The sequence below is a fragment of the Delphinapterus leucas genome, chromosome 19, assembly GCF_059928025.1.
Source record: "Delphinapterus leucas isolate spDelLeu-1000000601 "Yukka" chromosome 19, BTC_Dleu_Yukka2, whole genome shotgun sequence".
Taxonomy (NCBI): domain Eukaryota; kingdom Metazoa; phylum Chordata; class Mammalia; order Artiodactyla; family Monodontidae; genus Delphinapterus; species Delphinapterus leucas.
In genome coordinates, this window is record NC_143147.1 from 49,194,473 (window position 1) to 49,211,129 (window position 16,657).

The window sequence follows — 16,657 nt, forward strand, 5'->3', positions numbered from 1 at the left end:
CTTAGGTCCCCAAAAGATTAAGAACCTCTGGCCTAAATGACCCAGGGCCCCTCCACTAAGGTGTTGAGATTCTCCAATGTGAGGGATTGCCTCTGCCATAAGGACTGACCTATTTTCTCCCACAAACACCTTCAGTTCAAGCCCCTCCCTGCTGTGGCCTCTGCCCCCATGAGTTACCAAGGACAGCCCAAGCTGAGCACATGAGTGGCTGGCCTCTCCCTCCAGCTTTAGAATCGGGGCTCCTAGGGTAGGGGGGTCCATCATGGTTGAGGTCAAGTCTGGGTTCTCATCTCCCAGCTGGGGAGAAGAAGAGGACCCAGCCTCAGTGGGGCTGGGGATGCCGAGAACACAGTGAAAGGTCTGGCCTTGCCCAGTCTCCCCTACGTCCCTCTGCCAGCCCACCCCAGGGCCTCAGAGGCAGATACCGCTCTAATGAGCTAAGGCCCACGGCAGGCATCGGTAATTATGATTTTACAGAAATATAGAAGGCTCTTATGCAAGTGCCTGACATACTTCCTGGCTGTGGCATCTGCGACAGCCAGGTCCCCAGAGGCTGGAGAAGGGCCCCTCCACCCCCTGCTGCCAACAACCCTTGGAGCTTGGGACACTGGCATAGAGCCACCTTCCCACTGCCTGTGGCGCTGTCCCTAACACGCCCTGGGTGAGCTGTTCCCTCTCTCTGTGCCCCAGGCTCCCTGGAGGGGAACAACATGGGCTCCAGTGTGTGCACCCCTCTCCCTACCCTGCCAAGTCGAGGCTGTCCAGGAGACTTGTTTCCATGGGAGGGGGATAATGGTTTTGGGGATGTTTCCCTTTCTCTCAGGAAGAAAACCTCTCTTTCCACAAAGATGTCCCCTTCTATTCTATTTCTTTTCCCCTTGAGGCTGGGGACATAGGGATGACAGCAGCCTGTGGAGGGGGTCACAGCCCCTGGCTGCCCCTCCCCAGGCCCTATGCCAGTTTGCCCACCCCCATCTCCCATGCTTCTGATAGTGTCCTGAAGCCACCCCTTTCTTTCCCTGGTCCATTCCCCATACCCACCCACAAAGCATCTGTTACCAAGGTAACAGCAATGTCATCAATTTGGGGTGAGCAAGGAGGTGGAGCCCAGTGGATGGGATGGGGCTGTTAGGGGTTAGAATTTTAGAGATATGAGCACTGAGGGCCCCCAAACTCTTAAAGGAGGATCTTTGGCTGCAGAGGGGCCCTGGGCACAGACTGGGCTGCAGGGTGCTGCTGAGAGCTAGTGGAAAAGAGGGAGGATGAAGTCTGGAAGCAACTGGATCTGGGTGTTAAGGGTGAGGGTGACTGGCTTACTAAGTGGGAGAAGCGTGAGGGTGATGATGCCAAAGAGATGTCAAGGCAGGGAGGATGGAGGCTGCCTGTAACTCCTCCTTTGGGATTCAGCTTGTTAACTCCTCCTGGGGAGAGGTTTTCTGGCTGGGAGAGTCTAGACCCAGTGGAAACAGCAGCTGGGGATCCTGGGGCCAGCCTGGGTCCACACTGCCCTCTGCAGACTACACAGAAAACAACGTTGGATGTCTTCCAGGGAGGAGTGTGTAGGTGGGGCCTTTGAGGGTCTACATTTGAGACATCTAAACCATGTGGTCCTACTAAGTGCCTAGAGAGGCTCTGGGCACCCGGGGTGCCAGTTTCCTGCATTTGAGGCCCTCCTGTAAATCCTGACCCAGAGAGTGCCCTCCTGCCCAGAGGATCCCTCTGAGCAGACTTGGGTTGGGGTAGGAAGCAGCGGGGACAGAGATGCGCCTTCAGCTGAGTTGACAGAGGCCATCAAGGGGACTAGAAGGCAGAGGGGCCAGAGTATTCTAGGCAGATGCAACAGCCTGGGCAAAGGCACAGAGGTGTGAAACAGAAAAGACTGTTCTGGAAGTTGCCGGTAAGCAAGGGAGAGAGGGAGTGGTGACAGGGAAAGGCAGAAAAAGGTGGACAAACAGCCTTGGATGCTGGGCCAGGGAGATGCGTTTTCCTGCACAAAAGGGCTTCTCAAACTCGCTCATTGGAACCCAGGTGAACCATCCAGGGGTACCATGGAGGCATGCGGGGCGGGGGCAGGTAGGCAAAGTGGTTCACTCAGAACTTGAAAGGAATTTAAAAACATGTCTCTAGGGCCCTAGTGGCGCAGTGGTTGAGAGTCCGCCTGCCGATGCAGGGGACGTGGGTTCGTGCCCCGGTCCGGGGAGATCCCACATGCCGCGGAGCGGCTGGGCCCGTGAGCCATGGTCGCTGAGCCTGCGCGTCCGGAGGCTGTGCCCCGCAACGGGAGAGGCCACGACAGTGAGAGGCCCGCGTACTGCAAAAAATAATAATAATAAATAAAATAAATAAATAAAAACAAGTCTCTATATTAAATGTTTGTGCAAGCCTTGCGTTTGAGTCCAAGAATATCTATACTCATATCTTTGAGTCCAAGGACTGTAACCCGGTGGCCTGGGTTCAAACCCTGGCTGTGTCTTCTCTTAGCTGTGTGACCTTGAGATAGTTACTTAACCTCTCTGTTATATAAATAAACCAGCAAATGATTTTAAGCACCAACTATGGTGTGCCACAGATGCCCTGGAATGTGGGCATGGTTACCCAGGTGTTTCCATAGCCCAGCTTGAGAAAAGCACTGCAAGTGATTATGGTATGGTCACTCCTGTGTCTTAGGAAGATCCCTCTGGCTCCAAGGGCAGCCACGTGGAAACAGAGCCAGAGTAGTGGGCTCAGGGTCTTCTGGCCAAAGGCTTCACTGCAGGGATGGCCTGGAAGGAGTCCTGTGTCTTGGTCTGGGTGCATGGCAGTGAGGTGACTCAGGTTCCAGCCCACCCTCACTAGCTAATAACCTTGGACAAATTGCATAGACTGTAACTGGGGACCTTCTTACTTCAAGGGGTGGTTGTAACATGCAGTGGGACCTGGAGGATCGCACACCCCTGAAAAGCTGCTTCCCTTGCCTGCAATGCCTTTTTTTTTTTTTGTCATGCGGCTTGTGGGATCTTATTTTCCCGACCAGGGATTGAACCCAGGACCTCGGCAGTAAAAGTGCAGAGTCCTAACCACTGGACCGCCAGGGAATTCCCTCCTGCAGTCTCCACTGCTGCTTATCCCAAGGGAATTGTCAAGTCATAGCCATCCTTGAGAAGACAAAAATCCCATTTCCTGCTCCTCCTGCCGTTATTAATACCCCCCCGCCCCCATCTATCAAAACCACAGCAGACCAGCCACTGTCATTCATATTTACTCATCCTCAGGGCTCACAGCCCAGGACTGGAACAGAAAGTATTTTTCCCCATTTTGCAGTTGAAGAGGCCGAAGCTCAGAAAGGCCAGGGGTCCCTGCCATCCAGGTTCCGGGGTCTGATACTTCTTTGGGAGCTGTTAAATAAATGAATGCATGAACGATGAACACTGCCCCCCATCAGCCCCTCTTTCTTTGGGGGAGGTGTGGTAGACCTCATTCTCCAGCTCCCCAGGTTGGACTGTTGCCTGGTTAATTTCAGAATTCCACACACATTTGTCCAGCAGAGTGGTCATAGTGCAGTCATTAGGAGCAAGGACTGTAACCCGGTGGCCTGGGTTCAAACCCTGGCTGTGTCTTCTCTTAGCTGTGTGACCTTGAGATAGTTACTTAACCTCTCGGAGCCTCAGTTTCACCATCTGTATAATGAGGGGGGCGGTGATAATAGAATAATAGAAAAAAAATAGCATCTGTCTTAGAAGATAGACTGAAAAGCACTCTGGAGTCATACTGAGCACTGAAGAACTGCTGGCTAGATAAGAAGACCCTCTACATTTATAAGTGTTATATAAATAAACCTACACTTTTAAGTGTTAAATAAATAAACCTGTATGATGTACTAGGCACTGGAGATATGTAGAGAAAAAGACACCTACATTTACAGAGGGCTCATTATCTCATTCATTATTATCCAGCCCTGTGGGGCAGAGGTTCTCACCATCCCCCCCACCTTTTTTTTTTTTTTTTTTGCAGTACGGGCCTCTCACTGTTGTGGCCTCTCCCGTTGCGGAGCACAGGCTCCGGACGCACAGGCTTAGCGGCCATGGCTCACGGGCCCAGCCGCTCCGCGGCACGTGGGATCCTCCCAGACCAGGGCACAAACCCGCGTCCCCTGCATCGGCAGGCGGACTCTCAACCACTGCGCCACCGGGGAAGCCCACCATCCCCTTTTTATAGTTGCAGCGCAAAGCTCAGAAAGGCTAAGTTACTTGCCTAAATCCACCTAGTTGTGCTTGCACTCGAGGTCTATCGAGAGGTATGTTTACCTCTTAGTCCCTACCCTCAAGGGGCTTCCACTCTGATGGGAAAACAAACATTAGACAAAGTACATTAAGAATAAATTGCACATCAGACGACTGCTGTGAAGGAATTTGGTGAAGGGCAGAGGAGGGACATGGGGAACATAAATGCCAACTGGCTGGGTTGCAGGAAGGGTTTTAAGAAGGAGGCAGTAAGTCTGAAGCGTGAACAGAGTACCTTTCCAAGGTGAGACTTACTGGTGGTGAGAGGGACTCTCAGGAATAAAAGATTGGAGGCTGAGAGCCAGGCCCGTGCATCCTCGAACTCTAGGGGTGCATTGTTTAGTGCGGTGCCCTGTGGAGCTGCACACCCAGAGGCCTCGGAGACAGCTTGCTGGAAAAAAGGACCACCCTCCTAGGGTGGGGGCATTCGTGTACACAGACACACAGAGCACACAGGGATTGCCATATGGTATTGCCAGCTTCCTGCGTGTGTGCGTGTGTGTCTGAAAAATCGTGCTCTCATCCATTCCTTTTAGGGAATGGGAGGGTGGGACGAATTGGGAGATTAGGATTGGCCTGTATACACTACGATGTGTAAAATAGATAGCTAGTGGGAACCTGCTATATAGCACAGAGAGCCCAGCTCGGTGCTCTGTGATGACCTAGATGGGTGGGAAGGGCTGGGGGTAGGGTGGGAGGGAGATCCAAGAGGGAGGGGATATATGTATATATATAGTAGCTGATTCACTTCATTGTACAGCAGAAACTAACACAACATTCTAAAGCAATTATACTCCAATTTAAAAAAGATAAAAAAATACAAATCATTTCCCTGGAACTCAGTGCCCAGACCTTTTGACCACTAATGTAGGGGTAACAGCGGTGCCTGAGCCCTGGATAGGTTAGGATTCCACCCACCCAGGTACCCTGCCCCAGGTCCCACACACCAGTGAGGGAGGGAGGGAGGGAGGGAGAGAGAGCCCGGTACATAGTAGGCACTCAATAACATTTTGTTGAATGAATGAGGAACACTCCCCTCAGCCTCTGTTTCTCTGTGGGAGTGGTAGGCTTCACTCTCCAAATCTCCGGGTTGGAATGTTGCCTGGGATAGAAGACAAAACAAAACGATACATTTTGGTTAGAGGAGAAAGACACTGACTTATTTCTCAGCAATTTTGACAGTTAAAAACTTACTTCCTTGGCTTAGGGAACCCCGAGGGTATTATTAGGATCGTGTTATGCCATGGCCTAGAAAATGATAGAGCATTTGGGGTATGATATGAAAATGATAGAGCATTTGGGGGAAGTTTCTGGGACAGTCATGTCTGTACCTCCAGAACTAGCGAGGGACACCGCCAAGGAGGCTGGGGCCCTCAGTGGTGTCCTCGCTACCCCAAGGGAAGCTCCTGAGGGTTAAACACTGGGATAGGGTGCAACTCCACAGAACTTCCTTGGATCCTCACTGCCACGCTGAGTGGGAGGGAGGCCTTGATCCTATTTTACCGATGAGGAAAGTAGGTTCAGAAATGTGTCCCTGCCTCGTGGGGGCCTCAGACCACCCAGAGCCTGAGACTCCTCTGAGAGTGGGGAGCCTGGACCAGAAATATCCTGAGGCCTCTCTGGGCCTGAGGATGGGCTGTTTATACCCTGTGCTGTGCTGGCCCGGGAGGTACAGCGAATGGGTCTGGTGGGGGCTCTGAGTGACCAGGTTCTGTCTGCCTCAAGCCTGGCTTCTTTCCTTGGAGAGACAGAGCCAAGGAAAACCAGTAACAGGCCCAGCGACACCTGTTTGGGGACAGAAGCCCAGAGACTCTGAGATGGGCGGAAGGAGGGAGTAGCAGCAAGAGTAAGGGAGAGGTGGGACTTCCCTGGTGGTCCAGTGGCTAAGATTCCGCGATCCCAGTGCAGCAGGCTCGGGTTCGATCCCTGGTCAGGGAACTAGATCCCACGTGCCGCAAGTAAGAGTGCGCATGCCACAACTAAAGATCCCGCCTGCCAGCAAAGAAGATCCCGCACGCCACAGCTAAGACCCGGTGCAGCCAAATAAATAAATAAATATTTTTTAAAAATATGAGTAGGAGAGAGGGGGCGCTCAGAGGGGGAAGGGGGAGGGTACAGACGGCTTTGGAGGTAGAGGACAGGCTGGGGGGCGGTGTAGGGGGTGGGACTGGCTTATGGAGCTGGAGTCCCCTCCACTGGTGTCCTCGAAGGGGGCCCGTGCCAGCCTCCACCTTTTCCACCTCCATCCTCCATAGCAAGCATAACAAGCCCCGCCCCCCCACCTGCCCATCCCCTCTGCCCCACTGTCACCCCTACACCCTGCTCCCCCGAGGCCAGGGCCAAGCCCTCCCTCTGGACCCCTCCTACTCCCCTTCCCCTGGCCTTCCTGGGATCTTGCTCTGTCCAACCTTGCAGGGTCCCATGGGGGACCTCCTGACCTTGGATCCAGCTTTGGGCAATGGGTGAGTCTTGAAGTCTTGGGGGTCTTACTGCAGACCTTGGGGACTCAGGTTTCTTTGGCCCCCATTGTCAGGAAGGTTCCCATCCCCTTTTCCTCCTTTTGTCTGGCTTCATGAGAGAAGACCAAGGGCCAAGGTACCTGGAGGTACCCTGCCCATTGTGTGTGGGGGCATACTCTTTGGTTTTCCCTCTCCCTGCAAGGAAGGTCCCCAGAATCACAAAGCCTAGATAGGTAGGGTCACATGAGGTCAAGCCGCATCTTTAGAGCCCCATCTGTGCTCTCTGCAAGGCCCTTATCTATTTACACCCAACACAGTAGTGGGGGGTGGGGCAGGGGGGCCCCTGAGCTGACTGTGTACAGTGACAACAGGGGCTGAGCCTGGGGAAGGGGGTCGTCCCCCAGGCAGACTGTATTTGTCCATAAACACAGTGCACCCCAAGCCCCAGGGCAGAGGAGGGGCAGAGAAACCAGCCCAGCTGGAGCTCCTCTCCTTCTACCTCCCTGGGAGGGGGGCTCTCCCGGGCCCACCCCCTCCTCCTCACAGGCACGCTCTCTCTCCCAGCACCACCCCCCGAGTTGTTTCCACAGCAAGCTGGACTATGTTCTGTAAACTCCAGTCCCCTAGCCAGGTAGCCCCCAGCGACAGGACAGGTGTCAGGCCATCACTGCACCTGTGTGTATGGGGGCGGGGTAGAGACAAGGAAGGAGGCCAGGGGGAGCAAAGGCCCTTTGTCGGTCCATGTGATGTTGTTTGTCGCTCTTCCCGTCCACCCTCCCCCCATGGGGTCCTGTGAGGGGTCTGGGCCCGTAGGTCTCTAGGACTCTATACGTGGCTTATGGATCTGGGGCCAATCTTTTAGCCTGAGGGTGCCCCTCATTGTTCTGGGCCTCTGGGGGAATGGTGGGGCAGTGGATGTCCGTCCCGGTGACTTGTTTTGCTGCACCACCACTTCCCCTTTGAGTTAATGATTGGTGGGGAGCCCTAGGGATGCCATTTCTTGATTCCCCTCAGCTTGGGCTGCCTAATAGGTCCTGAGTTTCCTAGAGCCCCGGTTGCTCAGCCAATAAAAGGCTGAGGCCTTGCCCCACCCTTTTGGGGCTATGCTCTTGTACATAAAGCCCGAGGCCCCGGGTGGATGGCCCAGTGGGTCCAGCTCAACCCGGTGCTGAGCTTTCTGTGACACAGCTGGTCCTGCTCTTTTTCCAAGATGCTGTTTTGGCACAGCCAGCCGGAGCACCTGTGGCCCAGCCCCGGGGAACTTTACCCCGGGCCACCAAGCAGCTTGCTCAGGTAAGGGCCACATCCCCTTCCCACAGTCCCTGAGGAAGGCCCTGCTCTGAGTTGAGATGGACGTGGCAGGGCCCTCTGTTTCAAGTGAAAGGTTATGGGCCTCCCGATCTTGAGTTCCTCTGGGGGTGGGGAAGTGGTCAAATGTACCTGGAGTTCAGTGGGTCCCAGGACATCTCAAAACATCCTGACCACCCACCCACTCAGGACACTTGTGGTGGGCATTCACTGGGTGTCAGGCAAGTCCTGAGGGTGCAAACAAGTAATTGATAGCAGATGTTTGCAAATGTTTGGTAGTATCTGGGATTGGTACCTTAAGGGAGGTCTGCTGGAGGCCAGAGGAGCTGAACAGGGGCCCCTTAGGCCCTGGCTGCTGCAGGGGTGCCTGCTACAGCAAACTGTGGGCTCCCTGAAGGGAGAACCTGGCAGAAAGAGTCAAAGCCTCTTAGAGGATGGGGTGGACAGGGCAGGAAGCCAGCAGTGCCCTCCTCTCCCTGGCAGGGAGGCCTTGCCCTTGCCCTACCTGAAGCAGGAAGAGCCGCCCAACATCCCCCGTGCGGAACCGCCCTGCCCCGCCTTCCAGTACGTGCTCTGTGCAGCTACCTCGCCAGCTGTGAAGCAGCAGGAGGAGACCCTCACCTACCTGAACCAGGGTGAGCTGGGCCTGGGGAAGGAGAGGGGCTAGCGAGGCAGCAAGCTCTGGAGGCTGGGCCCAGGGCAGGCTGGGGGTGGCAGGCAGCATCTCTGCCCCTCAGAGTGGGGCTCACACATCCCCTTAATCTCTCCCAGGCCAGTCCTATGAGGTGAGGATGCTCTGCAACCCCAAACTGGGCGATGCCACCCAGGGGCCCCGGCTGCTGAAGGTAGGTGCATCCCTTCCAGAATTGGCAAAAGCTGGCTATGACTATCCCTCTGGGCAGGAAGCCAATGTCATCACTATGATGTCATTGTCAAGTAGAAGCCTCTCAGGTCCACCTTTCAATCTGACCTTCACAATAGCTCAGTGGTGGGCAGGAATTGTTGAGGAAACAGGCACAGTGAGGTTAAGTATTTTCTCAAGGACACAGAGCCAGTAAGTAGCAGAACCAGGACTTAGAAATACATTGACATAGCATTATTCACACACATGATTCCTTCTTTCTCAAAAAAAAAAAAAAAAAAAAAGTATTTAGCTCCAGTTCTTTGCCAGAAACTGTTCAATGAGCTAGAGGTTCAGGGGTAAAGAGACAGATGCAGTTTCCTTCCTCAGGGGGCTTGCATTCTGCTGAGTGAGACAAACGTGTAATTACACGAATTATTAATATATGCAATTACAATCTGACTTACAAATTGCAAACTGATAAGTGCAGCGAAGAAAAGAAATGGGTAGAGTGACTACGAGTGGGAAGGGATTAACGCCTCCATTTTACAGATGAGGAGACTGAGGCTCTAGGTTACTTCCTCAGTTTCACAGCTTGTGAGTGGCAGGTGGCATCTGGACACGGATCTAGTGATTCTAAGTCCTTCTGCCCCTGGAGGGTGGGAAGCAAGGTGGGGGAGAGGCTGGAAAGGTTGGCCTGCCCCAGGTGTGGGAACTGGTTCCCAAATGCCCAGGCGCCCTCCTGTGCCCGCAGAGTGTGGTGCGTGTGGTTTTCCACGACCGGCGCCTGCAGTACACGGAGCAGCAGCAGCTGGATGGGTGGAGGTGGAGCCGGCCTGGGGACCGCATCCTGGACATAGGTGACTGGGGAGGGACCAGGGACCCTTCAGGGCTGCTTTCTATCTTAGAGGCCCTTGTGGATGGGGAGGGCTGAGCCCGACTCCCTGCCTGCAACCCTGTGCCTGCAGATGTGCCACTGTCCGTGGGGGTGATAGAACCCCAAGTGCTACCCTCACAACTCAACACGGTGGAGTTTTACTGGGACCCGGCCAAGAGGACCTCCCTCTTTCTGCAGGTGAGTCTGAAGCTGAGACAGGGAGGAGGCTGGAGCTCAGATGTGGGTAGCAGCAGCCTAAGTGGGAAAGGAAGGTGATTTTGGGTGGTGATGGGGGGCGTGATAAGAATGAACCACTTCTAGAAACACCTTGAGGAAAAAAAGATGGATAAATGTTGATCGAGTCTCACCAAAGGCAAGGACTTGTTAAACATTAAGGCAATGGGAGAAATTACAAAACATAGGACAGAATTTAGCTTCATAAAAAGTAACGGTCTGCAATACACAGGCAAAATTAAAAGGAGGCATCAAATGGGAAAAATAGTTGCCACGTATGACATATAATGTGTTATATAAAATGCTAATAATGCTAATAAAAATTATATATGTGTGTGTGTGTGTGTGTGTATATATATATATATATAACTGGCAAAGACTTTAAAAAAACTGTTATTGGTAAGGTTTGGAGAAACAGACACCCTCATATCCTGAGAATGCAAATTGGTGCACCCATTCTGTAGGTATGTGGCACGTGGGCAAATTTTATTAAATTTAATGTTCATACTCATTTACCCAGTAGTTCCGCTATCGCAGTGTTCAATAAGTACACAGAGATATATTTACCAGCTATTCATGCCAGTGTCGCTTTATATATTAAAAGATTTTAAATAATCAGATGTCCATCAGAAGAGGATTGACTTTGAAATAAGTGTTTAGTACAGGTTTATAATGGAAATTGTGTAGCCATTAAAATGATGTCTCTGAGAAATATTTCATGACAAGAGAAACTGCTTTCCCATAAGTAAAGGCAGAATATAGACTTGTATTTAAAGTTTGATTTCTATTTTGTAAAAATAAAAGTGTGTGTGTATACAAAAGTTGTGGGTTTTTCTTTCCTTGCCCAGAGAAAAGATAGGAAGAAACAATACTTGAATGTTAACAGTATTATCTCTGAGAGGTGGGGTGATGGGAAATGCTTGTATTCTTCTTTATACTTTTTCAGCGTTCTCCATATTTTCTATGCTGAAAGATTTCCTTTTATAATCGAACAATATTGTCAAAACTCACCTGTAAGTCCCTATTTTGAGTGTCCACTATAGTCTAAGCATCTGGACTTGGAGTCAGGTGGATGTGGCACAATTTCAGTTCCACCACTTCCTGGCATGGACCTTGCCCAGGTCACATGATCTCTGTGAGCCTCCGCTTCCCAGCCTTTACCTGTTCTTCACAAGATTTTGGGAGGGCTACAGTGGGTGTGCAGGTCAGGAAGGCTTCCTGGAGTAGACTGCTAGATTTAGCAAATAAAATACAGGACACTCAGTTAAATTTGAATTTTAGCTAAAGAATTTTTTTTTTTTTTTAGTATCAGTATGTCCCATGATGCAATACTTGGGAATACTGATACTAAAAAATTATTTGTTTTTTAACAGAAATTCAGATTTAACTGGGCATCCTGTATCTTAACTGGCAACCCTACCCTGGAATGGGATGTATTGGCTCAGATGTGAGCAGAGAGAGCTTTCCCGGTAGAGAAAAAGCTATGCAGGTGTATTGAGGTGATGATTAGGCTGGATCGGTAGGTCAGTGGGTTCATTGATGGGGGAGAGAGAGCAGCCGTGCAGAAAAGCTTGACTTGACTCTTTAAGATGCTTGAATGCCAGCCAGGGTCAGGGACTTTGCTTCTCATCTCATAACCCTGGGGAGCTGCTGAGGGATTTTGAACAAGGGAAAGAATCTAATAAAGTTATATTTTAAGAAGAAAGTAGATCTTAAATGATCTCACCACCAAAAAAAGAGTAATTATGTGATGGGGTGTTTCTGTGATGGAGGTGTTAGCAGCTAATGCTATGGTGGGTGGTAATCATTTTCCAATATATAAATGTACCATATCAACACACTGCAAACCTTAAACATACACAATGTTATATGTCAAATATATCTCAGTAAAGCTGGAAAAAATTGTTCCCCTTAAAAAAAAAGTTATGCTTCAAGAATAGACACTGGTTGGGGGTGGGAAGTTGCTGTGATTAATGGCTGACAGGTGACAGACAGGTAACAGCTTTCAGGTGAGATCCCTTGAATGTGGGTGGGACCTGGAGTCACCCTTCTTTTCCACCACAGGTTCACTGCATCAGCACTGAGTTCACTCCTAGGAAGAAAGGTGGAGAGAAAGGTGTTCCCTTCCGCCTTCAGATCGACACTTTCAAGCCCAGTGACAAGGAGCTTTCCCCGGAGCACCTGCATTCAGCTGGCTGCCTCATCAAGGTGTTTAAGGTACATGCAGCACGGGGGCCCTGTCCCCTCCCTCTCAGGGCTGTCACCCTGCCTTGCTGGCTGTGTGGATCTGGCTCTGCTTTGCGGCGGACCCTCAGCCTGCGGTTCCCCTCTTTGGGACTGTTTCATTCTCCGTGCACAGAGGGATGGGGCTTGGTCTCTTTCTCAGAACCCCTCCTGTAATGAGAAGTGGGCAGGTAAAGAAGGCCTCTGAGGTTTTCTTGTCACCCTCCTGTAGCCCAAAGGAGCTGACCGGAAACTGAAAACTGACCGGGAGAAGATTGAGAAACAGCCCGTGCATGAGAGAGACAAGTATCAGACAGCCTGTGAGAGCACAGTCTTCATGGAGGTGTGTGTACTGGGTGCGGGGGCGGGAGGGGAGGTCTGGAGAAAAGATCCTCGTTGTATACGCTGGGAAACTGAGGCCTCAGGGGCTGCGACTGCTCCAGGATCATCACAGCCTCCCAGTGATTCCACCTGTTTCCTGCGAGGACGAACTGCACTGCCTGTTGTTCAAGACTCCCAGGAGATGACGCCTTGCCGGCCGCCTCTCCTTGCCCTGCCGTGGCCGCCCCTCACTTCTGCTCCCTCTGCCTGGAGCACCTCCTTTCCTGCTGTAGCTCCTCCAGGAAGCCTTCCCCAAATCCCCCAAACAGAGCTGCAGGCTAGTTTACTCTCTTCTTTGTGTGGAAACTTGATCTACTTGTCAGGGACTCCTGGGGCAGGGGCCAAGTTTGGCCCAAGGCAGGCCAACAGCCACCACTGCCCACCGCCCCCCCCCCACACCCGAATGTCCAGGCTAACCTCGCTGCTTGTCTACCTGCAGTGTTCACCGTGGCCAGAGCCCAGTTCGGGACCCCACCCGCCTCTGAGCCCTCTTGCTCTGACCTCCCCCAACTCCTGCAAGCTCCTGTCCGCGGAGAGGTGAGGCAGGACGCGCACCTTCTGTCAGCCCTTGGGGGTGAGAATGAAGAGAAGAGCCCCTCAGCCTAGGCAGCGGGGGAGGGGCCGGCCTGAGGGTGCAGCTGAGGCAGCTTCTGGGGAACACGTGGGTGACACCGGGACAGACCTGGGGAAGGATGAGGGGGGCAGGAGACTGGCCGCACTGTTTCCCTGAGCCTGACTCCCTGCTCCCCACAGGCTCTGCTCCTCACCACCATTCGCCTCGGACACCTTGGGGGGCAGCCCAGCTCAGGTGAGTCTTTCCTTTCCACACTCCCACATCCCCTATTGCAAAGCCTTCTCAGCAGTGTCATCTCACTCTCCAGAATAGGGTGGCCCTGCCCCCTGGCGGGGAGATGTGGTATGGCCACAGATAGTCAAATGGTTCGCGGATGGCGCTGGGCACTTCCCTCCGGCAGGATGAGCCTCCCGTCTCAGACTTGGGACCTCCAAGGGCAGGGGCCATGTTTCCCCTCCACCTTGTTCTCAGTCCGTGGGTCCACGGTGTTATCTGGACCGCTCTCTTTATACCTCAGGATCTGAACCCTGGAGCCTCCATCCTAGAGACACAGCAGTGGTTGCATCGGCACCGGTTCTCCAACTACTGTCGGTCGCTGGCCAATTTCACTGGTGAGGCTGGGGTCTGGTAGGGACCTGACCTGTAGCGGACTGAGGGCAGACAGTCGGGCAGGAAGCCTGTCTCTGTCCTGGCTTGCTGTGTGACCTTCAACTAACTTCTATGTAGAACTAAGTGTTGGCAAGCACACTATGCTGGCTAGGCTCTCTTCTCGCGTATTATCCCATACAATTTATACGCTACCCCTGAGGACAGGGCTCAGAGAGGTTAAATAACTTACCCAAGGACACACAGTTAGCAAGTGGCAGAGGTGGGATTTGAATCCAAGTCTGGTTCCCATGTCTGGGCATACCAGGGCTATTTGTAGACTAATGTTGGATTGTATCCCTTGCCACCCTTGATCCCAGGGCTCTCTTCCCCTAATCTAGCCCTGTCTGACTCTGCAGGCACTGACCTGCTGAAGCTTACCCGCCAGGACCTTATCCAGATCTGTGGAGCTGCCGACGGGATCCGCCTTTTCAATACTCTAAGAGCCAGGTGCTGGGCACTGCCAACCAGGGTCCCCTTCCCACTGTAGTGGCACTTACCAACTCAGCTGACACTCACGTTTCATAGACTGTTCAAGCCAAAGGCTCCTGAAAGACCACTTAGCCCCCACTTCTCTCTTTTTACAAAGGAAGAAACTCAGGCCCAAAGGACAGCGACCTGCCTGAGGTCACAGAGCAAGCAAGGCTAGCAGAATTGGGCTTAAAAGTTAGGCTCCTGTGACTTCTTTCTGTGGCCAGCCCATCTGCATCACTCAATTTCTGGGGACAGAGATGGATTCTTCTCATCTTCTCTCCCCTAGGGTCCAGCATTCACTAAATACCTAAGAAAAGTTTGGTGACCCCCCCATCCCTAGAGACCTGGGAGGACGCAGGGTTTCTCCCAGGGATGGGGGCTAAAACTGGGACCTGTTAGTTCAGGTATGAATGTAGACTATTTTCCTGGCCCAGGCCCATCCGTCACCGGCTGACCTTATATGTCGCTCAGGAGGCCTCTAGGCAAGAGAACGAGGTTCCTAAGAACCCTGACTCAGGTGAGGTTCTGGCCTCTTCAGAGGACAAGAAACTCAGGTGTGGTTGCATGAAACCTCTTCTGGGCTGGGGAAGGGGTGATGCTCCACCATTCCTGGGACCCAGGATGCCCTTGGCATTCTCATCTTCCATGACTAGATCAGTCTTCTTTCAGGATGACTCCCTGGGTTTATTCCTCCATGCTCTATACTCTGACTCCATCTGATTCTGTCATTCTATCATACGGTGTCCCATCTCTTCTTTAAACTGGGGGTTCCTCTCAGCCTAGGCCTCCCCAAAGGTGAGGAATAGGAGGTGAAAGTGAAGAGGATTTGTAAGGTTTTTTCCTTCTCTACTCCTTCTCCCCTGACCCGGGCCCTCCCAATGAGCCTGTCGCCTTGTCTTCTCCTTTCTCCTGATATCTGGGGCTCCCTCTGGGCCGCAGCCCCCACTGACTCCTGCCCCTGTGCTGCCCACGCCCCCAGGCTTTTATCAAGAGATCTCTCTGGATGAACTCAGTGCTGTAGAGCTCATGGGGAAACTGGCTGAACTGCTGGACCTCCCAGCCAATCAGATCCATCGGCTCTTCCACCAGGGCCCTGGGGGCATCCTCATTCTCCTCAGTGACCAGGTAAATCAGCAGCGGTTCCCTGCAAGGTCCCACAAAGGCCTGGATCATTCTTCCAACACCAGGCCCAGTCTCCCTCTCCCTGCCCTAGCTTATTCCGTTTGGTTCTAAGAACAGAATCGTCTTAGTGACCCCTCTCCCTTGCAGGTGGTTCAGAATCTTGAGGATGAATCGTACTTTGTGGCTGTGGTGAAGAAAGGTAGGGCTTTTAGAGGGAGAGGCGTGTGTCTCACAGGCCCTAGAAAAGGTAAGATAGTTTATAATACTGCCTCCTAAATGAGATTAAAAGGTTCCTTGAAGGTGTGTTGCGGGTGCTGTGTCCCAATCAAGGGGTAAACACCTGCTCAACACCAGCTTTGTGTCAAAGGGACAGGGTCATACAGCTAAGAGACAGCCATTTATTGCTCAGGAAGAAGGAACTGAATAAACGCATTCTCATGAGGGAGACATGCCCTAGTTTCAGGGAGTTTATCAGAAGGGAAGGAAAGGCCTCTACCCCTCTTCCCGCACCTCCCCCCCCCCCCGAGTCATACAAGTCAGAAGGGCAGGTGCTTGCTGGACACCACCTGGAGCAGAGCACTTCTGATCAGCTGGCTTGTGGTCCTGGTTATTCAGATGCCTGCCCTCTATCCCTCCTCTGTGCTCCGGTACCCAGGGAGGCTTCCTAAAGAGCTGGATCCAGGGTGGGGCAGGAAGAACACTTGGGTGTGGCAGAGGCACTGCAGGCCGCTTGGAGGTTTAGAAGCAGCACAGTAGTTAGTGGTGGTTGGGGCCCGTCTCACCCCGGTGGTGCCTTTTTTTTTTTTTTTTTTTTTTTACTGCTTTCAGTGCAGAATCCAGATGGCTACTACCTGGTTCTGACCTAGGCCCAGGGGTGCCCTGCTGCAAGAGGAGGAGACGGGTGCCAGCCTGGCTCTCTGGGGTCCTGTGCTCACCAGAAGCCTTGTTAACATCCTCAGCGGCTTCACCAGGCTTCAGGTGAAGAGCCAAATCGTCATGGGTCCTACCCCTGGGGAGGAGACAAGCAGCCCCCAGGCTCACGTTTCTTTCTGCTCAACAGCAAGTTGTTGGAATCCCTGAGACACAGCCTTCCCTGCTGAGCTGAGCTGAGCTGGCCAAGCCTGTGAGGCAAAAAAACCCCTGGCAATATGGACAGGAGCTTTTGCCCCAAGCAGTGCTGCTGGACATTATATATATATATTCAATGTGTTGTCCAATTCTCTTGGTGTTATGGTCCTCTTGGGGATATGTCCCCTGCTT

At 52.5% G+C, this 16,657-nt stretch overlaps 1 protein-coding gene across 1 annotated transcript; it reads left to right on the forward strand.

The window, feature by feature from the left end:
* Positions 1-7,928: 7,928 nt before the first annotated feature.
* On the forward strand, positions 7,929-16,347 carry LOC111166285 (transcription factor CP2-like protein 1). The gene is given in 15 exon segments (XM_089901190.1): positions 7,929-8,011; positions 8,510-8,661; positions 8,798-8,871; positions 9,622-9,727; positions 9,836-9,942; positions 12,043-12,195; positions 12,434-13,119; positions 13,336-13,390; positions 13,674-13,767; positions 14,161-14,251; positions 14,710-14,792; positions 15,255-15,400; positions 15,545-15,596; positions 16,231-16,274; positions 16,276-16,347. Coding segments are annotated over 15 exon segments (1,998 nt in total).
* Positions 16,348-16,657: the final 310 nt, after the last annotated feature.